Source organism: Meles meles, chromosome 1 (genome assembly GCF_922984935.1).
Source record: "Meles meles chromosome 1, mMelMel3.1 paternal haplotype, whole genome shotgun sequence".
NCBI classification, from domain to species: Eukaryota; Metazoa; Chordata; class Mammalia; order Carnivora; family Mustelidae; genus Meles; species Meles meles.
The window spans coordinates 188,043,695-188,069,054 of NC_060066.1; the positions used below are offsets into that span (position 1 = coordinate 188,043,695).

Consider the following 25,360-nt stretch of genomic DNA (forward strand, 5'->3'; position numbering starts at 1 on the left):
GCTCTCCAAAGAATGTTTTTTGGTTTGTTTCAGACTCAGAAAACAAAGACTCGATCATCCCTCCACCCCCACCCCACAGAGTACTCGATTTATACCAAGTTGTTTGTTTTTAGGGCCCAAACTACACCGCTGGTGGGAATTCACCTTCCTCCTGCCTAACCACCTCTTTTCTGGCCTATCTGCAAGGCACAGCAATGGGCACTTTCTGACAACTTGAAGGGCGAAAAACAGAGGGAGGCCTTCTTGGCTGAAACACAAGCATCTAGAGATTTTCCGTATTTTGGCTGTAGAAGTAGCAACTGCTGGGTCTTACCTTCAGGGCAAGAAGCATTCCCGTCTGCTATTGACTAAATGTTTGTGTTCTCCTAAAATTCATCCACTGAAGCTCTAATTCCCAACAACAGGGCGTTGGCTTGTGGGAAGTAATTAGGTTTAGATGAGGTCCTGAGGGTGGAGCCCCTGTGATGGGATTAGTGCCCTTCTAAGAAGGGGAAAAAAGACCAGAGTCCTCCCCACTCCACTCTAACGACACAGCGAGAAGACCCCTGTGTGCAAGCTGGGGAGAGAGTTCTAGGAATGCACCCATGCGGGCACTCTGACTTTGGATTTCCCAGCCTCCAGAACTGTGACAAATGAATGCTTGTTGTTTAAGGCACTCGGTCCATGGTATTTTGTTACAACAGGCTGAGCTAAAAACACCATCTATTCATTCCTTCATTCTGTGAATATTTATGAAGTCATTACTGTACGTCAAGTGCTATTCTAAGTATTGAAGTTACAGTAGTAAAGAAATTTACAAGGTCTCTGCTCTCAAGAAACTTACATTCTAGTTTTGGGGAAGCTCAGATAAACCTGTATATAACATAATTTCAGCTAGTGATAAATGCCATGAAATAAATAAAACAGAATAACTGCTGAAGGGCAGAAGATGGCTGATTTGAAAGGTCAGACAGGAAAGTCTTCTTCCAGTAGAAAGGACTGCCAGATAAAATCCTGGATGCCCAGGTAATTGTGAATTTCAGATACACTATTACTTTTTTTTTAAAAGTAAAATTATGTCCCAAATAATGCATGGGACGTACTTACACTAAACATTATTATTTATCTGAAATTCAAATTTAACTGGGTATCCTGTATTTTTCTTTGTGAAATCTTGCAACCCTACCAGTAGGTGACATCCCAGTCGAGAACAGAATGACCACAAGGAACTTGCTATGAAAGGTTCAAGGAAGAGTGACTCAGGGGGACGGATCCAGTGTAAATGTCAGAATAATCAGAGGGAGGGAGGTCCAAATGAGGTCGGATAAAAAGGCAGGGGCCAGATCCTGCAGAATTCTGTAGGGATGGCTAGGAGTTTTGAGCTTCTCTCTCTCTTTAAGTGTGATGATGCGCGACTGGAGTTTTAAGAAGGGTGATGAGGTATGACTGATATTTGGCTGCTATATGGTCAGCCACTTTTGGAAGGGTTACAGGACAACCTCAGGAGATAATTGAACTTAATCTTGTGCTATTGACCTGGGAAGTGGGGGGTGGACCCACTAGGAGCTCGGGGCAGCGCGTGCCGGGCACCGAGGCAGCGGCTGGGAGGAGCGGCTTGGCGGTTGCTAGGCAGCGAGAGGGGCGGAGGCTTCACGCAGGGTGACGGCTAAGCGACGGGGACGGGGGCGGAGTCAGGAGAGCGGCGGCGCGCGCCGCGCGTTCGCAGGAAGTCGCGCAGGGGAAGCTAGGGGCGCGCGAGCGGAAGTGACGTCACCCGCGCCCACGTGGTAAAGCGTGGTTCTCGGGGGTCGCTTACGGCACGGCCTGGGAAGTTAGGAGCTCGTGTACTCGTCCAAGACCTGGCCTGGCGCTCCGGTTCCGGTCCCGTCGGCAAGATGGTGAAGCCCAAGTACAAAGGACGGAGCACCATCAACCCCTCCAAGGCCAGCACAAACCCTGGTACAGGCGGCGGGGCTCGCGGAGGGTGGAGCTTGGAGGAAGCTTGGTGGGGAGGGCTCGGAGGAGGTCGAGGGGGAAGGAGGGACACCCGGGCGGCGTTGCTTGGAGTGGCCTCGAGCCGAGCGGCTACTGGGGATGAGAAGGGAGAAGGTGGCTTTTTTTCATTCGGAGGCACTGAGGAGTGCTGACGTCTTGAATGCTTCTCAGGGCCAGGTGCCAGGCACCCTTTCTAACGTCGGGAAAAGTGAACACTTAGGCCTGGCATCCTTGGGGTATCCAGTTGTGAGGTGCGGAGACTGGGAAGCTCTGCGTTGGAAGGGACAGTGATCTTGACCTCCTCTTGTGTTCCTGTAATGTCAGCCCCTCCTCCAGCGTATTTCAGTCTTGTATGATTCCAGTTTTCCAGCAGTAAATTAGGTAAAATCAGATTACAAGTAGGTCGACCCAGTTGGCGTTCCACACTTGACCACACTTGCCAGCCACTCTTGCTTGGATCATTTAAATGAGAAAGGGATCCTACGCTAGACTCTTGGAGTCATCCCACCTGGTAAAGGGCACAGAAAACCCTGCAGATAGATAACTAATGAACATTTCAGTAAAGATATTTTTAGAGATGTTTATGAGTTTTCCTGAGTTTCCACCTGCAGGATGAACAAGATAGTCTTTGGGGGAGTCCTTTCTGTTGGGTTTAGTTACTGGAACTTTGCTTTAAAATATGGTTTAAAGTTTTTGAGGACTTGAACAAATCCCATGGAATGTTTTCTCTGGATTGCTGATAAATTATTCAATTGGTGTAGACTGGAATCTTAGACTGTTAGACCCAAAAGGGCCCTGAGAAGTTACGATATAGGTGAAGAGGTGGGGCCAGAATTGGGAAGTGGCTTATCACCGTTGGCGCACTTGGTGAGCAATAGAAGCACCAGTGCTTGTATTTCAGCCTGTTTTCTACTGTATCACTTCAGGCGTAGACTGGTGACTTGAAGATATCCCCAAAAGGAAAAGCTAGGCTAATATCAGCATGCTTATTTGTCCTTCTCTTTCTCTCCAAAATGTAAGGCAAAAATCCCTTCTTAGCTGTTGATTAAACTAAAACATTAAGAAATTAAGAAACTGGTACATAAGGAACACTTAAGTATCAAAACTGTGGTCTCGGTGATGCCCTGCATGTAGCAGGCTCAGCTGAGACCCACAGTTAGAACATAGATGGCGATCGAATGTTTTTGTTCAAATTCTGGCTCTGCCATTAGGTAGCTGTGTGATCGTGGGCAAGATGCCTGGCCGCCTGTGCCTCAGTTTCTTAGCCTGCAGAATGAGGATAATGTATCTCTCTTTATAGGATTATTCCATGGATTACGTGAGGTGATGGCTGTAAATGTGGGTCCCACAGTGCCAAGTTAATACTCAAAATGATTAACTCGTACCAAACACAGTCATACTGAGGATCAAAGATCAGGTCAGCTTTGTCAGAGCAGGTAGCGCCCAGTGATAAGAATTCTGTTGGAATGATATAGGGAGAGAGTAGACATTTTGCAGCAAGCGGCAGCGTGCCTACTTTGAGTGAATTAGTTGGTGTGCTTGAGGCAGCGACCATACTTAAACGTGGTGATCAGATAGTTTGTGGTCTACTTCTGTCTTTCCTAGATCGAGTGCAGGGAGCAGGAGGCCAAAACATGAGGGACCGGGCCACAATCCGGCGCCTGAATATGTACCGGCAAAAGGAGCGCAGGTGAGTATTCCACACTGCCATCCTCTCCTTTCCCTTGTGCCCTGGATTCCTACCTCAGACCTAATCCCCACCCCCTCTTCCCCCAGATAGGAATAGCATATTTTCAAATATCGTCTTATGGGGGTGCTGTTAAGATAAATGGCGAATTTTCGGTTCAAGACGTGGGTAGCGGGTGGTGAAGGTAATGATTGTGTCACAACACTATACGACCAAAGGAGGTTTCATTTCTCAATGGCCTCAGCCTGCACGATAGCGCATTAAATCTCAAGTTAAATATCCCTCAAGTAGAAATTTGGTTTTCTTTAACAAAGCATATAGGACTGTAGTTATGAAAGCAGCCAGAAAACTCGTTCTTTTTTTAATGCGAAACTTTAGATCACAACATTGTGGCACTTGGAAACTCATCACAACTGTGAGTTCTGCTGAGGCAGCCTCTACCATGGGGACTTGCTGAGCCTGGCATTTTGCTAGCTGGTCTTAATTTGTTTGGTAATTAGATTCTTCATCCGTTCTGAAAGATGTGTCTAAAACACAAACGTCAATGAACTTAATCTGCCTTAGTCACCTACTCTTCTGTTTGTTTTAGAATTTTGAGTTCCAGCATAAATCAACCTCTACTTAAAATTCATTTAAACCAGTCTTCAGATAATTACCCAAAAAACTCAAGTATGTGGTTTTTTTTTAAGACAAATAAACAATAAACAGATTTTTAAACATCAGCATTATTTGTTATTCATCCAGCAGAAATCATTACGTGCTCTGTTGCAAGAGGTTAAATGACTTTTGAACAATCTGTTTCAAATATAGAAGTACTTTTTGTTTACTGAAGTCTGTGTTTCATGATCATATAAAAACCAAAAAAAGAAAAAAGTTCCTTTTGATGGAAAGGGTGTTCTGGAAACCAAGCTTTGCTCTTGCCTTTCTTCTGTCATCAACCAGAATCTGTTACTTCCTCAATTTAGGAACAGTCGTGGCAAAGTGATTAAGCCTCTGCAGTATCAGTCCATGGTAGCTTCCGGCACGGTGGCGAGAGTGGAGCCAAATATTAAGTGGTTTGGTGAGTATCGGCCTCTGTCACTTGTGCTCTATTGAACACGTGCTGTATGGATAAAGGTAGGCTTAAAAGGTGTCTAAAGGGCAGAAGTTTGGGGGTGAGTCGAACTGTCAAGGATTATATGAGAAAGGGCTGAGAAGTGCCCGGAGTGGGAAGAGTGCTGAGAAAAGCAGTAGGCGGTGGATCCCATAAGCAGGTTCTTTTTGTAGAGCGCTCATCATTGTTAATTGTAAGTGAACCCTCTAAAACAGATGAACCCATCCTTTACATGTTAGTGACCAGCCTTCCCAGACCAGAGAACCCTCATCTCTGCCTTTCTGGTGGCCTGGAGAGCGTGGCTGTTTGAGAGTGGTCTTGGAGATAAGTTGGTAACTTTAACTCGAAGTGTAAGTGCATTCGCTGGCCATGGCTTTGAAACGTTTCTTAGTGGGGATTTGGACTATTAGTGGAAGGGTATCATGTTGGTCTTTCCCAAGAAAAACAGAATGGGATCAGGGCTTCTTTCTGGGAAACTCCACCCACACCTCAGTCTGGGCTTTCCCATAGTCCCTGCAAGGTGCGTGGGCCAGTCAGATGGTCAGACCCCATCATTGGCCCAGTGCTTGGCCTCTGTGGTTGGTGGCAGATGGCAGCTACCTTTCAGTGTGTCTTACATCTGTTGACAGGATACCCTCTAGGAAACTGCAACTCAGGAAAGCGTCAAAGAAAACTTTTTAGAGAGATGTTTAGCATGGTGGCTGTATATGATGACTAGGTCTAGTTCCAGACCTTCTGAATGTGAATCCTAGTTCTGCCATTTCTGTGACTGAGGGCAAGTTATTATATCTCTCTGTTCACTGGTTTCCTGTCTGTAAAATGAGGATAAAAACAGTCTGTTTCTTGGAACACTGCTGTGGGGATTATGTGGGTGAGCCCGTGTGCGGTGCTCAGGGCCGTGCACAGCAGGCTGTGAGCCCTGTGTCATCGGCACAGGCATCGTAGCCCTCACCACCTTGGGTTCTGCATTTGTGCTCCAGCGTGCCGTTCCGTTGCGCATGTGTTTCGGGCCTCCTCACTTACAAATTATTCTCCAGGTAGTGTTACGTAGCTTTATTTGGTTTCCTTTGTGTGGATTTATTGGCTAATTTAATAGTCCTCTCAAACCCTTATAACCATAAAAAGCAGCAGCTGCGACGCGGGTTCTGGGCTTCAGGATTCTCTCCGTAGACTGATAGATCAGCTCTGGTTGGCTCCAGATTTCTTTGCCAGATGTAGCAGAAAGTGTCGGACATTTGTCAAATCTCTGTTCCATTCAGTGATGTTGATTTTTCGGTTTCATCCAGTCAGGAAATTGGGCTTGGAAAACTCTTGAAACGCTTTGTGTGTCTGGGTTGGTGGATTAGTTCATAGTCTATGAGTGCAGGAGAAGCAGTTTTTTTGTTTTTGTTTTTTTCTCCCCTCTTTTAAGTTTGAAAATGGATATATGGGATGGACGTAGCAGGTGTTTGGGTGAAGCCAGGGTAATTTGGAGTCTTGCTTTTCCCTGTGCCATTGGGAAGAAGGATACAGAAGCAAAAAGGAGTTCTTCATTAAAAGGCAACATTCTTCTGTAAAACAGGAAACACACGTGTGATTAAACAGTCATCATTACAAAAATTTCAAGAGGAAATGGGCACAGTTCTGAAGGATCCATACAAAGTTGTCATGAAGCAAAGCAAGTTGCCCATGTCTCTTCTCCATGATCGGATCCAGCCTCATGTAAGTTGGAGGATATCCCTGGCAATGGAATTTCTTAGGCACAGTTGATGCCAGTCCCTTTGTACCTTCTTTGTCTTTTGTTCTTCCATAGAGAAGAGTGGCTTTGATGCAGTCCTGATAAGCTTTCCCCTCTGTCGGGGGTCTCGCCTTAGTAGGAACCTCATCGTGTCAGGAAGGTGTGGTACCTTGTGGCTCAGGGCCTTGGGAGTCAGGCCTGACTTAGTCTTTGCTCTCCTCCGACCTCGAGCCTTCGTCGGTTTCTCCATGCACCTTCACTTCCGTGGCTGTAGAGTCAAGAAAACCCGCCTTCTTGGGTGATCAGATGCACATGAGGCATTTGGGATATAATGAGAACATAGCACACCGCCTGATAGCTAAATAGACTGTGGCGACTAATACTACTAATACTACTGATACAACTAATACTAGTTGTACGGTGGTTTTTGGTTAGGCAAACTAGTTTAAGTGGTGACTCCAGCAGACTTCAGGGACACGGAGGGTGGGGATTGGGTTGGTAGGAGGGAGGCCTTTGGTGCTGTGTACTTTCAGCTTCTGTGAGACCCTTGGAAGTCTTTCCAGCAAAGGAAAGGGTGCTGGTCATACTGGTTCTTAATGATCGCTGGAGTTGAAGGACAGTAAGGACTGAATCCAGATTGAAGTGGAATGAGTTTCACCCAGAACCAAAGGAATGGCCTAATGTTTGCACGTTTCTACTCGTATTGAATAATAGTTCCCAGAAATGTAGCCAGTGTATAAGCCTCGGTTCCAATGTAAGGAGGGGAAGGAAACATTGACATGCATACATGGATTAAACAGTTCAAAGAAAATTGTTTACTCGCAGAACAAAATAAAAACCAAGGCCTGGTTATTGCCTCAGGTTTTGTCAATTATGCTTTGTTTTATGGCAGACTGGAAGAATGGCGCCTATTAGTGGAATGACTGTTTTCTTTCAGGGAAACACATGAGTGTAATTCACGAACCACAGACAAGTTGCTCATTTCCCTTGTTCTCTTTTGTCTGTTCTCCCTAAAGCCATCTTTTAACAAACTATTGAATCCTGTTTATGAGAAGAACTGAGAGGTTTTTTATTATGGATTTATTGCTTTGTTGCCCATCCCGGTTGTTCAGTGCTTCTAAAATTCAGACGTCAGTTGCTGGTCCGCAGGCCGAGGGGTCCACAGCTGCAGCGCTCAGCTGGGGTTTTGATGCAGCTAGGTGCTCAGGGTAAGGGAGGAGCTTGGAGCTTTGGCCTTGAAAAACCTTCCCTATTTATTTTAGTGCAGTATCTACTACTGGTTATAAAACTTAATTCTGAGATGGCCGCACAGTGCAGTCCAATCAGATACGCTTTAACTTTATAGCCCCGTGCGCATTACAGTCACTGATTCTGTAGCAATACAGCAAAAATACTGTAACTGATTTGATTTGCGTCCTTTATTGCCCGACTGCCTCTAACAGCGTGGCGCTTGTCAGTGTACAGCTTTCCACGCACACATCCTTGTGTGTACTGTGCTCTGTGTGCTGCATAGGTGACTTGTGAGATTTCCAAGGATAACTGTGATCACAGTTTTCACGGCGATGTTAATATCTAGTTCCAGTGTGAAACGCAACCTTCTGTTTGGGGATGTTCCCTTATGGGAAGGTAGCGGGTAAAACTGAACTAAGAGATGGGTCAGAGAATCTGAAAAGGTGACTGTAGTGGGATGCCTGGGTGGCTCTGTGGTTAAGCGTCTGCCTTCGGCTCAGGTCATGATCCCAAGGTCCTGGGATGGAGTTCCACATTGGGCTCCCAGCTCAGCGGGAAGCCTGCCTCTCCCTCTTCCTGCTGCTCTCCCTGCTTGTGCTCACTCGCTCTTTCTTTCTTTCTGACAAATAAATAAATAAGATCTTAAAAAAAAAAAAAAAAAGTGACCATAGCTTAAGGGTCTGGGAATTGAAGGGGGGAGGATCAAGGTCAGAAGCCACAGGGGAGGCTTCGTCATCTACATTTAGTAACTGATGCTTACAGAGGAGCTTTGTACTGAGGGGCAGAGGCCTTTTTTTTTTTGAGGGTATTCTCTGCCGGCTGTTAACATTCTGTTACGTGATAGATCCTAACTCAAACTTTGACTTTTATCCTGCTTCAAAAATTCCTATGCCCGTAACTCCTTTACAGGCACAGCAAGTTCTAGTTAGTGTCAGGTTCCTTTTATCACATCTGAACTATTATTTTGGACTCTGGCTAGATGTTTTTCATCTGAAGACTTTCCATGTGCATTTAATAAAAACGTTACCTAAATTAGGGAAAATGTTATCTGAAACTAAAATGCATCTTACAAAACAAGCAATTCCTTTTAGCCATGAAAGAAATTAACTTCCAAGAAAAAGTTGGCATTTACAGTTGGTTTAAAAAAACACACAAATTTGAGTATGATTGTCCTTGACAAAATCTGTGAATTTGGCGAATTTTATGCACTTGTCTGAAAGCTCAAAAAAAAAGTCAGAAAAGATAAGTTAATGTTCATCATTGTAGCCTTAATTACATTTGACTGAAGTTTATGATAAATGAAATAAAGCAGAGTTTTTGGCAAGTCTTACACAACTGTTCATACTTCCTTTGACTATTTATATTATTTTGTATTTCTCTAAGGAGTCTTCCAGAACTTCAGAATGAGGGAACCAGTGCTTTTGCGATCTCAGGCTGATATGAAACCAGGCTGCATCCATGTTGTAGTTTCTGGTATGGGTTGAGCTTTGGAAAGATAAAAGCAGAAAACCTTTCCTGGGTTGGTTTTTAACTTTTGCTTTTGCTCAGTGCCTTCCTTAACTTTATGAATAATTCTCTTTTCTTTTTAGAACTCGAAGGTGCACATTCTTGATACTGAAAGCTTTGAAACTACATTCGGCCCAAAGTCGCAGAGGAAGCGACCAAACTTAGTTGCTAGTGATATGCAGTCTCTTCTAGAAAATGCAGCAGTGTCCACTGAGAGCTACGACCAGGGCAAGGATCGTGACTTGGTCACTGAAGACACTGGTGTCAGGTACAGTTTGAACGTTCATACCGTTCTCATTTGCTCTTCTGCAACAAAACATTGTCTTTACCTTTATTTTACCTACATAAATACTGAGTTAAAGCTCAGTGCTTTAACTCCTTTTTTTTTTTTTAAGATTTTATTTATTTGACAGAGCATACAAGCAGGGGAACTGGCAGGGGGAGAAGAGGAAGCCGGCCTCCCTGGCGTCATGATCTGAGCCAAAGGCAGACACTTGACTGAGCCACCCAGGTGCCCTGGTGCTTTAATTCCTAGATGGAGAGTGTTCTTCTTCCCTTTGACTAGAAAAGTTTGTGAAGCTGGGGCCAGACTGAAAATAATTTGAGGTGACTGGTTTTTTCTAGGTCTCTTTTTTCATTCCCAAAATAAAAATAAACTTTTTTTTTCTTTGTTGTAACAGCAGTGAATCTAGGATAGACAATTTAGAATATAGGGTTAAATTAGAAATGCAGCACAAAGAAACTAAGAGCTCATAATCTCAGCGACCATGTTACTAACTTGTTAAAATTATGAATGTCAGGGGGCGCCTGGGTGGCTCAGTAGGTTAAAGCCTCTGCCTTCGTCTCAGGTCATGATCCCAGAGTCCTGGGATTGAGCCCCGCATCAGGCTCTCTGCTCAGCAGGGAGCCTGCTTCCCCCTCTCTCTCTGCCTGCCTCTCTGCCTACTTGTGATCTGTGTCTGTCAAATAAATAAAATCTTTAAAAAAAAATTATGAATGTCAGGGCTTCCTTAAACAGAGACTCTAGACCATGGGCTTTCACGGATGTCCTTTGAGTTTCCAGTGACCCTGCGAAGAGAACATGGAAAATGTATGTACATGCATAAAGGTGCTGGTGTTTTGTCAGTCCTATATTTGTTTTGGGGAAAGGGAGGAAAAGGATTGATAGCTTTGTCATATTCTCATAGGGATTCATACCCGAAAGAAGGTCAAGAATCAGTCACTGTTACATATATTATTCTAGATATTTTTTACATTCCATGTTCATTTACAAATACCTTAGGACTGTATTTTAATAATATTTATTTATTTATTTATTTATTTGACAGAGAGATCACAAGTAGGCAGAGGCAGGCAAAGAGAGAGGAGGAAGCAGGCTCCCCGCAGAGCAGAGAGCCCGATGCGAGGCTCGATCCCAGGACCCCAGGACCATGACCTGAGCTGAAGGCAGAGGCCCTGAGCCACCCAGGCGCCCCCTAAGACTGTATTTTAACTTGCCCTTTATATTTTTAAATATTTTATTTTATTTTTTTAAAGATTTTGTTCATTAGAGAGCAAGAGTGTGAGAGAGAGATAGAGATCATGAGCAGGGGGGCCAGTAGAGGGAGAAGCAGACTCCCCACAGAGCCGGGAGTCCAGTGTGAGACTCAGTCCCAGGACCCTAGGATGGTGACCTGATCTGAAGGTAGACGCTTAATGACTGAGCCACCCAGGTGCCCTTATGTTTTATTTTAGATAAATATTTAGAAAAAATATTTTTTTAAATTATTAACAATAGATTTCCATGTCAGTACTTAATCGACAGTCCCGCTGTAGGACATCTCTTTTCTTCCTTTGCTCATTTGTTTTGTTTCTTAAAATCCACACATGAGTGGCATCCTGTGGTATTTTTCTTTCTCTGAATGACTGATCTCACGTGGCATTATACTCTAGCTCCAACCATGCTGTTGCAAATGGCGCGATTTCACTCTTTCTGGTGGCTCAGTGATGTTCCATCGTGTGTGTATATTGCAACTTCTTTATCCATTCATCCGTTGATGGCTGCTTGGGCATCCATCTGGCTATTGGCTACTGCAAATAATGCTGCTGTAAACATAGAGTTGCCTATATCTTTCCAAAATTGGTGCTTTTGTGTTCTTTGGGTGATACCCAGGAGTGTATTTATTGGATCACGTGATAGTCCTATTTTTAACTTTATTATTATTAGCACATAATGTATTATTTGTGCCAGGAGTTCAGGTTTGTGATTTGTCAGTCTTACACATTTCACAGCATTCCTATTTTTAACTTTTTGAGGACCCTCTTTCCTGGTTTGCATTCCCACCAGCGGCGCATGAGGGTTCTCCTTTCTCCACGTCCTCGCCAACACCTGCTGTTTCTTGAGTCACTGCTGGTTTTTTTTTTTTTAATATTTTATTTATTTATTTGACAGACAGAGATCACAAGTAGGCAGAGAGGCAGGCAGAGAGAGGGGAAGGGAAGCAGGCCCCCTGCTGAGCAGAGAGCCCAGTGTGGGGGTCAGTCCCAGGACCCTGGGATCATGACCTGAGCCGAAGGCAGAGGCTTTAACCCACTGAGCCACCCAGGTACCCCTTGAGTCACTGTTTTTAAGTTAAGTCTTTCACTCTGGTGAACTGTACAAAGACATACCAGTTCAGTCCCTTGGAAGCCTGCACTGCAGTGGCACTGGGCACATCCATGTGGGTTTGCAGCCCTCACAGCTCCGTGTCTGCTTCCAGAACTATTCCATGTCGTCCTGAACCAAGAGTCTTCACCCGTAGATAGTAACTTCCTAGCGCTTGGCCGCCGCCCTTCTGCGGTCTGTCTCTTAGCAGTTCGACTGCTCTGCTGAGAGGCACTCCCTCCTACATGCAGTCCTGCAGTCTCTGTCCGTTCATGACCAGAATGTCGCTGGGGCCATCCAGGTTGTGGCCCGTGTCAGTACTGTGTTCTTCTTCGTTGCTGAGCAACAGTCCGTTGTGTATACTGCACATTTTTAACGCATCCCTCCTGATGGGCATTTGACTTTTTCAGTGAAATTTGCTTTTGCCCCATCTCCAAGTGGTTTTGATGTCCTTTTCCTGCAGGGCGTCATCAGCTCCTCCCTAAACATCCTTTTTATAGGGTTCACTTGCTCACTTGGAGTGTTTTCTTATTTAGAAATGAAGCCCAAGAAGAGATCTATAAGAAGGGACAGTCCAAAAGAATATGGGGTGAGCTCTACAAGGTAAGACTCTCAGTTCCTTCTTGTTGCAAGCTTCCTTTGGGTTTCATTATCTTATATGAGAAAACTGATCTTGATATATGGAAGCTCTTACAAATAAAGCACAAACTCCGTTGTTCGTTCCATCCTTATTCCCCTCCCAAACCAGGACAGATGTGGCTAAGCACATGCTACCATTGTTCTGGATAACTGCGCCTTTTTTTTTTTTTTTTTTTTTTTTTTAAATAATAATAAAAGCTACGTTCCATAGACTTTGGATTTATCATACATGGTTAGAGCTGCGTGGGGAGGTTTTAAGTTACTTAGCCTTGTCATTTGTAGATGAGAACATCCGTCTAGAAAGGTTGAGTACCTTACCCAGCTTACCCCACTGGTTTGTGGAGGAGCCTTCGTGTGTCCCGAGTCCTGGTTCATCTGGCTAAGTTTGATGTCTGAGTACTCGAGATAATTCTTGGTCACTAAAAGCTTTGAAGCACAATCTCATAATCCCACAGTAACCTAACAGGAGAGTATATGCTGACGGTAAACTAAATGTTCTAGTTTTTTGTAGAATACACAAAACCTGTGACAGTAGAAACTTGAAGTTTAAGAAGGGACTTCATTCAATAATGAACAGTAGTTGTGAAGTAATATGGGTTACATCTAAGTTAGTTTTCTTCTTTGAAATTCGACAAGTTTCTCCACTCACAGGATGGAAAAAGTTCCAATCACTGGGCACTGAGATTGGCGACAACCTACCCGTGTTTTAAAGTGCTCACTGTTTTATTTTTCCCAGGTTCCTTTAAATGTTCTCTGTCTCCCACTTCTCATCTGTACTAAAACAAATCCTTTTCGCCTCTTTGAATCACAGGTGATAGATTCCTCAGATGTTGTAGTTCAAGTTCTTGACGCTAGAGATCCGATGGGTACCCGTTCCCCTCACATTGAGACTTACTTGAAGAAGGAAAAACCCTGGAAACACCTAATTTTTGTTCTTAATAAATGTGATCTTGTTCCAACCTGGGCGACCGTAAGTACAGCTGCTTATCCAAAACAGACTTGCAGATGGAGGCTAAGCTTTCTGTCAATAAGGATGTTTCATTTCAAATGAGATCTGAGACCTTAAAGTACTGGACTTTTTGACCTAGTAGTCGTGGAAGCGTTCTCACTGGAAACAAAATGAAAATGTGCTTCACTGACCGAGGGTGGAGTTAATGTTTTACCCGCTGATGGTTGGCGAAGGGACAGCTGCGGGATCCCCAGGATGGGCGATATGGCCCCTTCGGGAGCAGAAGCTGCTGCAGCTGCTGGCCTGTTCCTCATTCTGTTACATTAGTTGAGTTCAGTCTCGATGAAGCCGTTTTTATAATTGTTCTATGTTTGTGAGACAAAAGAAAAAGCATTAATTGTCATTCTTTAAAAAAAATATATTTTAAAGAATTATAGCTAAGGTTTTCCTTAGACAGCTCTGTATGTGAAAAACAGCCTGTAACTCAAGCTCTGAGTTTTCTTGGCTTATGAATAAACAAGTGTCTTGTCTTTGCCTTTTAGAAACGTTGGGTGGCTGTCCTCTCCCAGGATTACCCAACCCTTGCCTTCCACGCAAGTCTCACCAACCCCTTTGGCAAAGGAGCCTTTATTCAGCTTCTCCGGCAGTTTGGAAAGGTACTGGGACCTGACCTGCCTCTCCTGGAGTGTGTAGCTGTGGGTCTGTGGGAGAATTTCTCTTGCCAGTTGTGTTAGGTTGCACACCTCAGTTCCGCCATCTTGGTAATAATAAGTGTGTGTCTGAGAGACGTAAAAACTCCTAGAGCCTTGGGGTTATAAGGGATTGTGGAGAGTGTCTTCTAGCTAAGGCGTAGCGCCTACCTTTTACAAACATTGCTTCCCTTCCTGCAGTATCCCTGGCTCCTGATGGTCCGTCCTCTGAGAACGGCCCCTCCCCCACACCCCCTGTGTTCCCCATCCTGCTTTGCAAGGCCTGCCGTACCTCCTCTGCCCTCAGGCCTGTGCAGTTTCTGAGGCTCCCCCCAGACCCCCTGCCCATCCCTGGTCTGATGCCCCTTTCTCTGGGAAGCCCTGCAACCAGGTTGCCCTCGCAGGTGTTCTCGGAGCTTCACATTCTGTACCTGCAGCTAGGTGTTGGCGTGTCTCATTCATTCTACCTGGCTTCAGACAAAGGACACACATCCTCTGCCCCACCCTTCCCCAGTTCCCGGAAGCAGACACTTCCAGCTTGTGGCTGTACGTTACCTCCCTTATTTTCTTCCATATTTTTAGTACCTACTTTTGATTGTATTTCTGATCTCCCCTACCTCACGCCCTCCCACTCCCTAGCACCTGCCATTTTGGACACTTGCTAAGTCTGTGCTGTGGAAAATGAGTATTAAGTTTCTTACAGCTGTCCTCTCCCCACACGTACTCCCCTCCCTCTGTTCTCACTCTGTTGTTACATGTCATCTGGCTAGATGATCATTTCCTTCAGCGTCTTCATTATTTTGACCCAGATCATCAGTCACAGCTCACCCACACGGTGCTGTGATTGTAATTCCTTTCTAATAGAACTTTCTGTCCTCTCTGGTGTTAATTAGCTCCTCGTCCTTTGTCACTAACGTGTCACCAAATCCACTGGCAGAGTGGGAGCTTTGAGAGTGTTGGGGCCCGTTCCTTCCAGTCGGGACTGGCTGCCCCCTGGGCTGGCTGCAGAGTTGTCCTCCTGGGATGTCCTTCACCATCATCCTGAGCATTCCTGTGGCTCTCTCCTGGGTTGGATATCTTGTTCATTGGGATCAAGGGATCCAACATGGGATCTTCTTTCTTGGTTTTTCTTCTTCCCTGGTTTACTTCTTCCTTTTAATGGAGTGTATTTTCCAAAAGCTTCTTAAGAAGCTGAGCTTAGAAGGGTACCTTTTTTGAGACCTTGTGTTTTGGAAATACCTTTATTCTGTCTTCATACTGTTCTCCCCGGAATGCTGAGAGCACCACTGTGTTGTCTTCTGGTGGCTTCTGGCGTGGCGTAGAGAAATCTGAGGCCGTTCTGACACCCAGTCTGTTGTGGCTGGGACCTCCTAAAAAATTCCCATTTTAAAGTTTCATAGTGACGTGGTTTAAGGTGAGGTTTAAGATGGTTTAAGGTGAGTCGCTGTCAGTGAGTTAGGCACTGGACGGGACTTTGTCAGATGTTGTCCTGTATTATTTCTTAGAGATTACTCACCCTCTAGCCCATCATCTGTTCTTGTTCAGGAAATTGGTTTTATCTCCTGGTTTAATTTTTGAATTTTCTTTGCTTTACTTTGGTGCCTTTGTGATGTTTTGCTATATATCGTGGGAAGTTTCTCTGACTTGATCATTAGCTGTTCTTTAGTAACATTTATTTTGCCTCTCACTTTTTTTTTCTTAAATTAAAGATTTTATTTATTTATTTGACAGACAGAGATTACAATCAGGCAGAGAGGCAGGCAGAGAGAGAGGAGGAAGCAGGCTCCCTGCTGAGCAGAGAGCCTGATGCGGGGCTCAATCCCAGGATCCTGGGATCATAACCCGAACGGAAGGCAGAGGCTTTAACCCACTGAGCCACCCAGGTGGCCCTGCCTCTCACTTTTAAGCATTGGCCTGCCTCTATTCTTGTGTCACAGATGAACTATCATCTGTTTCTGAGAAGGGTACTGATAATGTGTTTTGAAATTTTCCTTTCTTCCTGCGTTAACTCTATTTTCTGCCAGTTTTTTTGTGTTTTTCTGTCTTTTGTCCTAGTCACAGTTTAAATATCTGGTTATTGTTTACTTTTTGTTCGTATGTAAGGGTGAGCCACTAAAAACCCAATGAAAGTTTTATTTTTTCGGGTGGGGGGGATGACTGTTGATTAATAGACTTCACTGTAGGGTAACTAGGCCAGTATTTTGTTAGAGGGCACCCTCGTTGTCAGTGTCTGTAGGTCTTTACTCCTGTATCTGAGAGTTTCTCCGTAAAGGAATCTTCCAGTCTCCAGCTCAGGGATGTATACGCTTGACTGCTGGGGTTTTAGGAACTTAGCGGGAGGAAGGATGTCGATATTTAGATTTTCAGGTAATCACACTGGGAATGCCTGCCTTTAGCTGCTGTTATCCCTAAACATAGGTTCCCATTTAGGTCTAAAAATGAAAGATATTTTCGGAGATGCGTGCAGGGTTTCCAAAAAATCCATATCTGGAAAGGCAGTGGGGCACAGAAGCTGGGTGCCCGTGCTGGGGGTGGGAGAGGTAGGGTGGTGTCCCTGCTCCACAGACTTCTCGCTGGTCTTGATTTCAGAGCCCATGAGCGGTAGCTGTCTTGCCAGTTCCTGAGGGCATTTGTGATTCTTTGGCTCTATTTTTGCTGGGTTTTTAGTTTTCCTACCTTAGCTTTCATCTTTGTAGCAGGCCAAGTTAGATACTACTTTCTAGCCGCTAGTATTTTGCTAACATTGTCTGTTTGTTTTTATTGTCTCATTTCCAGTTCATTTTTTGGTTTTATATGCCTGGTTCCGTGGGTTCCCGTGTGTTCATTCTCATTGCTGTCCTCGTAGTGGAGTCTGCAGAGGGAATGAGGCCACTATGGGCATTCAGTCCGCCATCTTTAATCGGAAGCCCTCAGCCGGTTGCAGACTTCTTGTTGAGCTCTGGTCTCCTTGAGACTCTCATCCAGTGGTCTAACTTTTGCAGTTGCTTTCTTTTTCTTCTGTCATTTGTTTTTGGCAGTGAAAATGCAGAATGTATTGTGCAGAGAAAAGGAGGGATGGGTCTTGGGACTGCCAGTTGGTGTTATCTGTGGATGGTGTTAAACTGATGACTAACAAGTTCTTTCTCCCTTTGCTTTTCGACCTACATACTTTTAACCTTAAAACATTGAAGAACAATAGCACACGGACGACTGAGGAAATGAGTCACCTCTGATGGATTCATAAATGTGTGTATGTGCAGCCCACTCAGATGACATAGTTGGTGTGTGTCTAGGCTTTAGATCAAGTTCTAGTGACACTTTTGCCCTGAGTTCTTTGTTTTATGAGCAAAGTAACACAACCTGTTTTTCCCAGGAGATGTTCATGACCGGTGTGTATGTGGTGTGTATTCTCTTTAACAGCTGCACACTGACAAGAAGCAGATCAGTGTCGGGTTCATTGGCTATCCAAATGTTGGCAAGAGCTCTGTGATAAACACATTGCGCTCCAAGAAAGTTTGCAACGTGGCCCCCATTGCAGGTGAAACAAAGGTACGTCTGGCCGAAGAGGGCCTTATTTATGTCTCCATATTTTATTTTTACAGAGGGTGGTTGTTTAGGTCATGGAAATATCTATCTACTTCTCTTGAATGAAAGTTTAATCTCTATGTGATGGTTTGGAATGTACCAGAGTTGTTTCTACCCATTTGGGTAAGACTGAGAGTACTTTGTATGGCACTGTGTGCCTTTGGTATAATCGGGGAGGTACCATTCATTTTAAGTCTGTTTTATTATTATTTTTTTATTTTGTAAAGATTTTATTTATTAATTTGACAGAGCTCACAAGTAGGCAGAGAGCCTGATGTGGGGCTCGATCCCAGGACCCTGAGATCATGACCTGAGCTGAAGGCAGAGGCTTTAACCCCCTGAGCCACCCAGGCGCCCCTTTAAGTCCGTTTTAAATTGTTACTCCAGCCTCTCTTTGGCAAACAAAACTAACCCAAGAATATTGGTGCCTGGGTTATGAAAGAAAACTCAGTGTTACAGTAGATTCTGGCAGTTGGGGACAGACCCTGAAGCACAGAGTGTTTGGGGAGCAGCATGAGTTCTGCTGAAAGGAAGAGGAGTCAGTATTAAGCTTCGAAGAGTACTTTAAAAAATTAGGGAAAGATGGACTTCGCATGATCAGCCTTACTTTTAGACTCTTTGCCGGTGGAAACGGTAGTTGATACTCCGTGGAAGTGCCTCATTAGTGGCCCAAGTAGAGAAGAGCCTTTGTAGCTTTGTGAGATCAGACTGAGGGTTTGACCCAGGGGTCTCTGGCTTCCTGCCTTCAGGTCTGGCAGTATATCACCTTGATGCGTCGGATATTCCTTATCGACTGTCCAGGTGTGGTTTACCCCTCTGAGGACTCGGAGACAGACATTGTGCTGAAAGGCGTCGTGAGTACTTTTGGTCCCAACAGGCTCTTTGTTTGCTCTTTTCGGGGAGCAGTCTGGGGCGGGGGAGGGGGGAACCTTGGATACCTTTGCGTTTCACTCATTGGGGAGGCTGTTTGGGGTCTGCCCGTCTGAACAGACTTCAGGAACTCGATGCTCAGCAGGGCAGCCTCTCCATTCTGCTGTAGCCTGCTTGGGGAGTCTGGAGCCGCGGGCAGATCTGCTTAATGTCATCCCACAAAAGAGTCTGTAGTTTCTACGCGGGATCCGGAGGGAAGCAGGGCCTGTTTATGTTTAGTGATCATTCATCTTCGAGGGTTTATGGGCTGAGTCATTTTGGAACTCAAGCGTTTCCTCACTTCTTTCTGAATATGACCAAAACCTTTAAATGGCTTCACTTAACCTTAGGCAGGGCTGCTGGCCATACATCCTGAGCACATTCCTCCCACCCTTCTTAAACTATCGAATTCTCTCTGTGTCCTGGCATTGGCAGGCTTTTTGCCGTTTCTACAAGTGAGTAGCATGAGACGGTCCAACTTGAAACTGCTTGCAGAACCACAGTTAGTGTGTGGTGAACAGGGATCAGCGCCGAGTCCTAGGCTCTGTGGTGGTGGCCGGCATGCAGGGACCTTCTAACCAACTGCGGCTGGCCACCTCAGAGACCGGCCCTGCCAGGCTCCGCTTGCACAACGGTGTTGAAATCTATTTTCAGATATCATTACAAATTTGAACTTCACTGCTTCCATATAAAGTTTATAAAGCAGGAATTTTATAAAGTTTATAAAGCAGGAACCTGTTAACATGTAGGTTCAAGTTGAAAAAATAAAGACTCCCGAAGACCACATCAGTGCTGTACTTGAACGAGCGAAGCCAGAATACATCAGCAAGACCTACAAGATTGATTCTTGGGAGAATGCTGAGGACTTTCTTGAGAAGCTGGCATTCCGGACTGGGAAGTTACTGAAGGTGAGCGAGGTTCTGTGCGAATGTAGACCAGGACACGCGGCAGGGTGGGGAGGTGGAGGGGGGCGTGGGCGGGGGTAATGGGCTTTCTTTTGTTTTGTGGGGTTTTTTTGTTTTGTTTTTTGGGGTTTTTTTGTTTTAAAGATTTTATTTTTAAATGGGCCTTCTTTTGTTTTGGGTTTTTTTTTTGTTTTAGAGATTTTATTTTTAAGTAATCTACACCCAGCATGGGACTTAAGCTCACAAGCCCGAGACCAGGAGTCTCATGCTCCACCGACTGAGCCAGCCAGGCTCTGCTGGACGTTTTTTGTTGTGAACGGTACAGAACTTGGCAAGCAAATGGTGATGAATAACCAGGGCGGCTGCAGTGCCTCCACTCTGGGAGGTGGATTTGTTCTTGAATTTAACCGGGAGTCTTCCTGTGACATTTCAGGGTGGAGAGCCTGACTTGCAGACTGTGGGCAAGATGGTTCTCAATGACTGGCAGAGGGGCCGGATTCCTTTTTTTGTCAAGCCGCCCAATGCGGAGCCCCCTGCGGCCTCCCAGGTAAGAGACCAGGGTGGGCCCGCCTTCTGGAAAGTGTGGTTACTGACCTAGGCATAGTGTCATTGATTGCCTTCCTTTACGAAGCACCGGTTTTCTTTGAGGCGTTTCCCTCCACTGTCTCCTATCCCATAGAGCTGTCGTTATGATCTTCCTGGGGTGGGGGTGACGTTTGGAAACTAGAAAGTAGATTTGTGATAGAAGACCAAGTCTGAATACCAGCCTTTAGGGCCTACAACAAAGAGGGCTCTGCCTATAAGTGCTCTTCCGATCCTGTGTATTTCCTTATTCATGAGGAGCAGAGGCATTTCCAGGATTGGCTTTACATTTATCTGTTCGGCCTAGCCGTGTGCCTGGCACAGGGAATATAGGAATAAATAGCACAGCCCTTGCCTTAGGAAGCTCGTGATCAGGTGGGAAAGGAGAGTGGTACAGTTTGTAGCCAGGGAAAGAAGCCTTAGATTTGGGGCCTCTGGGCTGGATTGAGAAGCTTCCCTTCTGTTGCGTTTCCTTCCCCCTGGCAGTGGACTGCCGCAAGGCTCCAGCTGTGGCCCTTTGCTTTTCTATTTCTAGGCTCTTTTTCAGAGCTCTGCTAAGCCTTTGGAAGAGGTGGCTTTAGTTTCGCTTCCGTGCTGGTGCTTTCGGTTTCGTGTCATCCTGGTTCCCTCTTACCTGAACTCTGTTCCCAGAGTTTCAGTTATCAGCTAGAAACTTCCAATCGAATATATTCTCCAGCATTTCAGAATTGACATACCTGAAATGTATGCTAACTTTCTCCCTCTCCCCGCTGAGCCCCTCAAACAGCCAAAAAAGCCAAAACCCAGTCCTCTCCCATCTTCTTGGTTTGTTAAGGTGTTGGCTGATTGAGTCGTTCCGGCAGCACCAGCGTGCAGAGGATGTTCTGTGTGCTCCATACTCCGCTGGGCGCTTGCGGTGTTAGAGCGGAAGCAGATGGGTCGCCGCCTCATGCCCTTCCATATCTCTGGGCACTCTGATACCCGTACCAGCTCTGCAGCTCTGATTCCAGTTGAATATCCAGTAATTCAGTTCAGTTCTGACACTCGCTCTAAGAGTTAGCACAGACCTACAGGTGAAGGGTTTAGTCCCACAAAACGGCCCCCCGTTCAGAGGCCAGCTGCAGGTGGGGTTCTCAAGCTGCCCACGCTTCTGCCCAGCCAGCTACAAATTCAGAGCTTCTCAGGTTTGATAATTTGCTAAAACGACTCCTAGAACCCAGAAAAGTGGTTTATGATGGCTACCTTGTTGTAGAGGATATAGCTCAGGAACAGCCGAATGGAAGAGATGCCTAGGACCAGGTGTGGGGTTGTAGGTGGCATAGAATTCCCGTGCCCTTTCTGGGCCTGGTGCGCTCCCGGCACATCAGTTCATTCGACCCAGAAGCTCCCCAGACCCTACCCTTCAGGGCTTCCCATGGACGTTCCATTATATTGGCCATCAGTGATCGAACTCCCGTCTCTAGCCCTCTCATCAGGTGCTTGGGCCTTTTGGTGACCAGCCCCCATTCTGAAGAGAGGCTCCCCCGTGAGCATCTCATCAGCATAAACTCCTGGGTGGTGGAAAGGGGCTTGTTAGGAAGAATGACAGGCACCCTTTTTTTTACTTAGGGGATACCAAGGGGTTTAGAGCTCTTGTGCCAAGACCAAACATATATTCTGATACTATAGGCAGACAGACAGTAAACAGATAAGTAGAAGAATGTCAGGAAGCACTGCTTACTGTGAGGAAAACAAAACCAGGGTTGGGGCGTGGGAGATGGAGGAGTGTTCTTGTATGCGGGGTGGGCGATGGTGGCCTCTGAGGAAGTGGCATTTTGGCAGAGACCTTAATGGTGTGAGGTAGGAGCCGAGCAGCTGTCTTGTTGGGAGAGGGGACTGGCCGAAGGCGGGGGGCCTGCCTGCTGTGATCCATGTGCCGAGAGGAAGTCATGGGGCTGGACCACAGCAGCACAAGGCACAAGGGACTCTCAGTGGGTGGGGGGTGGGGCATGGTAGGAAGGAGGTGGGACAGGGTCTCTTGTCACCCTATGTGCATATCATAGGGTTATCTTGAGCACTTCCTCCATGTCTGGTCATTGAGTTTTAGATCATTATTTCCCCCAGTCTGCAATTTTCTTCTTTTTTTTCTCTTGGTAGTGGCTGAAACTCTTTCAGAATCAAAAAGCTAAAAACTTAGTTTCAGGAATAGGTATAAAAATGTACCTGCAAATTTTGTATACAATTTCCTGAATGTTCTGGATTCCTGATTTATTGAGCACTTTGTGTGTGACCACTCTTGCCTTCAGAAAAATCCCTGAAGGTTCGTGAATATCCGTTGAAAGGATAAAATGATACCACAGATGCGAGGTACCAGGATAAAGCCTGCCACACACTTCTCCTTTGCTGTTACCTCAGAGAGGTGGCTTGTTTTCCTGTACCCCAGTTCGCCTCCTCATGGCCTCTCCTCACCAGCTTCCCTTCTCTTGGTCGTCATACCTTTCCTCTGGGGGCTTCCCCGGCACCCCACCGCTTAGCGCTCTGCCTTCTGTCTGGGGCACTTGTGTGTCCTCGCCTTGGGTATGTGTCTCTACAGCCCCAGTCCTTACCTTCCTCTGGGAGGGAGGGAGGCGGACGCTCTGTGGGGCATGGCGGATGGTCTGAGTGGTTCGATACTCACAGTGGGCTCGTCCTTTGGAACCGCAGCTGAAGGCTTTGGGGCCGAGTCGTGGCTTCTGGGTGTAATGGAGCTTGGCCTGCGGTAGGTGAACGATGGGATCCAGTGGGCGGGTTTTCAGTTCTTTCCCTTAGTGCCGAGAAGAGGACTGCCTCCTTCGGGAGCAGGCTGTCAGTTCAGAAACGGTTTTTATTTTCTGATCCCATTTCTCTCCCTCGCCTGTCCCCCTTTTTGGCCTGAATAGCTCCCTTCCTCCTCATCTTTGGAAGTTGCCACAGAAACAAGCCAGAAGGACACTGAAGAGGAAGTCACCGCAACTGTAGGGGAAGCCTCAGAGCCTGTCAATGAGAAGGAAAACGAGAACAGTCGCTGTGACACGGACTCAGAAATGCAGCAGATTCTGGCACGGGTTCGGCAGAATTTCGGCAAAATCAATGTCGTGCCTCAGTTTTCCGGGGATGACCTGGTCCCTTTGGAGATGTCCGATATTGATGAAGAGCTTGAGAGCTTTTCTGGAGAGGAGGAGAAAGAGGAGGGGGAACAGGAACAACTGGAAGACGAGGAAGAGGAGTCTTGCCCGGAGTCCCAGGGAGAACACGCGGGCAATGACACCAAGGCTGTTATTAGAGCGCTGGATGAAAAGATTGCTAAATATCAGAAGTTTTTAAACAAAGCCAAAGCTAAGAAGTTTTCCGCAGTCAGGTAGTATCCTCGTCTTCTCACAAATTGTAGTTTGCTCGTTTCTTTCTGAGATGCTTGCCACGAGGACTGGAGCAGTATTTTTATGGGAGGTGGAAAGGAGTTAGTGCCATTTTTTTAAAAAGTGGGCTGGAGCTCCCTGAATTATGAGCGGCTTAGGTCAGCCTCTGCCCAAGGCCTGCTGAAACTGTGGGGCTTCGCTTCCTGCTGGTGGGCTGGGGTGGCAACCGCGGGAAGGAGAGTGGCTTTCTGCAGTCTGCGGGGTGGTCCCTGCACCCGGGTTGGCACATGATTTGGCAGCTGAGGGGAGTGCTGGGCAGCTGTGTTACTTGGCTTTTCTGTTGCAGAATATCCAAGGGACTAAGTGAAAAGGTTTTTACAAAATCTGAAGAACAAAGAGCAGCTGAAGAGGTTGCAGAAGACACAGGTAGAGTTAAATTCATCAAACCGCTTGGGTGCGGTGTGCATCCTTAGAACTGTGGAGATGCGACTTTCATCTCTACACTTGGGGGATTGTGCGGTTCCCTGCACAGGTGCTTGTCATTACAGGCAGGTGACCCTGTTCTGTATACTGTTTGTTACACAGCTTGGGTTATTTGCTTTTCATTCTGCACATTTCTTGGGATTAATTCAGGAGGCTTTCTGTAAAAAGAGACCATTAGTAACCTTACAGTCTAGGGGTGAGCCAGCCAGATTTTTTTTGTGGGAGGCGGGAGGGGTCAGGTATCTGTTCTTTACTCCATTGGACTCACAGCTTCTACGTGAACTTGTGTTTCCGTGGCATAAATGCAAACTCTGGTATGGCCTGCAAGGGTCCCCCTGACTTGGCACCCTCCCAGCCTCATCCTGCTTTCCTCTGCACTGAGCCCACCACACTCCATGCACACTGGCCTTCTTCCTCTAACACAATCAAGCTCATTCTCACGTTAGCATTCACAGACAGAGTTTTGAACAGAAAATTCCTGATTCTTTTCTGTATGTTCGTGTGTTATGTTTCCAGCACCTACCAAAAAGGGAAAGAAAAGGAAGGCACAGAGGGAAGAGGACCGTTCAAATAAGACTCGCAGGATGCTTACATCTAAGGAAGTATGTGTTTTTGATCTTAAACGTCACCCAGGAAGTAAAGAGGAACAGTCCATTTCCTAAGAGACATGCTTTCCAGAACTGCTGGTCTGGAGTTGAATTCTCAGAACCCCAGTCCTAAATGACCTACTTCAGATTAGTTCAATAGGATTAAGAGTTGGCCTAGTGGATGAAGGTTCTTGAGTTCTCGATCACTGTCCTCAGATAGGTGGGCTACCCTCTAGAAGGGTCCACTGGTTTTCTGTGGTGAGCAGAGCTGTTTTGGCAGACAGATTCCTGCCCTCAGCTCTGTTACTGGGCTCATCAGAGCTGGGGTGGCCCCCCTGGGGAGGGAAGAGCTTGTTACTAGAAGTGTTCACCCTTAGAGGACCACTTGTCAGGAGTGCGGTAGAAAATATTCCAGCATGGAGGACGGTTGGACCAAACTACTGTCTAGAACATGGCACGGTCACGAGTTACTGTGCAAGGGCACACTTGGGTCTGTGAGGGGCGTCCTTCCTTATTACTAGCGCTGCTTCTAGTACTTGGGGGAGCAGCATAGGAAGGGAGCACAGAAAAACAGAGGGGCTCTTCTGGGACTTTTCTACGATTGACTGGGGGTTTTTTTGGTCATTTTGGTTTTTTCCTTTCTTGCCATTGTTTATAGCGGAGGCGAGTGGCGCGGCAGCAGCAGTCCAGGAAAGTTGGTGTACGCTACTATGAAACACACAACGTGAAAAATAGGAACAGGAACAAAAAGAAGACCAATGACTCAGACGGACAGAAACACAAACACAAAAAATTCAAACATAAGCAGTAACATTTTAAGTTTATTAAATTATACAAAAGTATGCAATTAGAAACTGTGTTCCTTTTCTTCATGCCCAGTCGGCCTTTCTA

The 25,360-nt window shown here is 46.0% G+C and overlaps 1 protein-coding gene across 1 annotated transcript; it reads left to right on the forward strand.

The window, feature by feature from the left end:
* The first annotated feature begins 1,760 nt into the window (after positions 1–1,760).
* On the forward strand, positions 1,761–25,323 carry GNL2 (G protein nucleolar 2). Its single transcript, XM_046024787.1, has 16 exons — positions 1,761–1,938; positions 3,580–3,664; positions 4,627–4,721; positions 6,316–6,455; positions 9,291–9,475; positions 12,367–12,433; positions 13,281–13,439; positions 13,961–14,074; positions 17,507–17,635; positions 18,421–18,525; positions 19,330–19,488; positions 19,919–20,032; positions 22,944–23,401; positions 23,746–23,825; positions 24,399–24,484; positions 25,128–25,323. Exons 1-16 carry the CDS (start codon positions 1,875–1,877, stop codon positions 25,278–25,280), a joined length of 2,193 nt encoding a protein of 730 aa, XP_045880743.1. The 5' UTR covers positions 1,761–1,874; the 3' UTR covers positions 25,281–25,323.
* The last annotated feature ends 37 nt before the right edge of the window (positions 25,324–25,360 follow it).

What these genes read in the sequence shown, in the direction of transcription:
- GNL2 (XM_046024787.1), top strand. Translation starts at nt 1,875, where the DNA reads ATGGTGAAGCCCAAGTACAAAGGACGGAGCACCATCAACCCCTCCAAG. An exon ending in CCATTGCAGGTGAAACAAAG is followed by an intron (nt 17,636 to 18,420) that starts GTACGTCTGGCC and finishes TCCTGCCTTCAG; the next exon opens with GTCTGGCAGTATATCACCTT. An exon ending in AGAGGTTGCAGAAGACACAG is followed by an intron (nt 23,826 to 24,398) that starts GTAGAGTTAAAT and finishes TTATGTTTCCAG; the next exon opens with CACCTACCAAAAAGGGAAAG.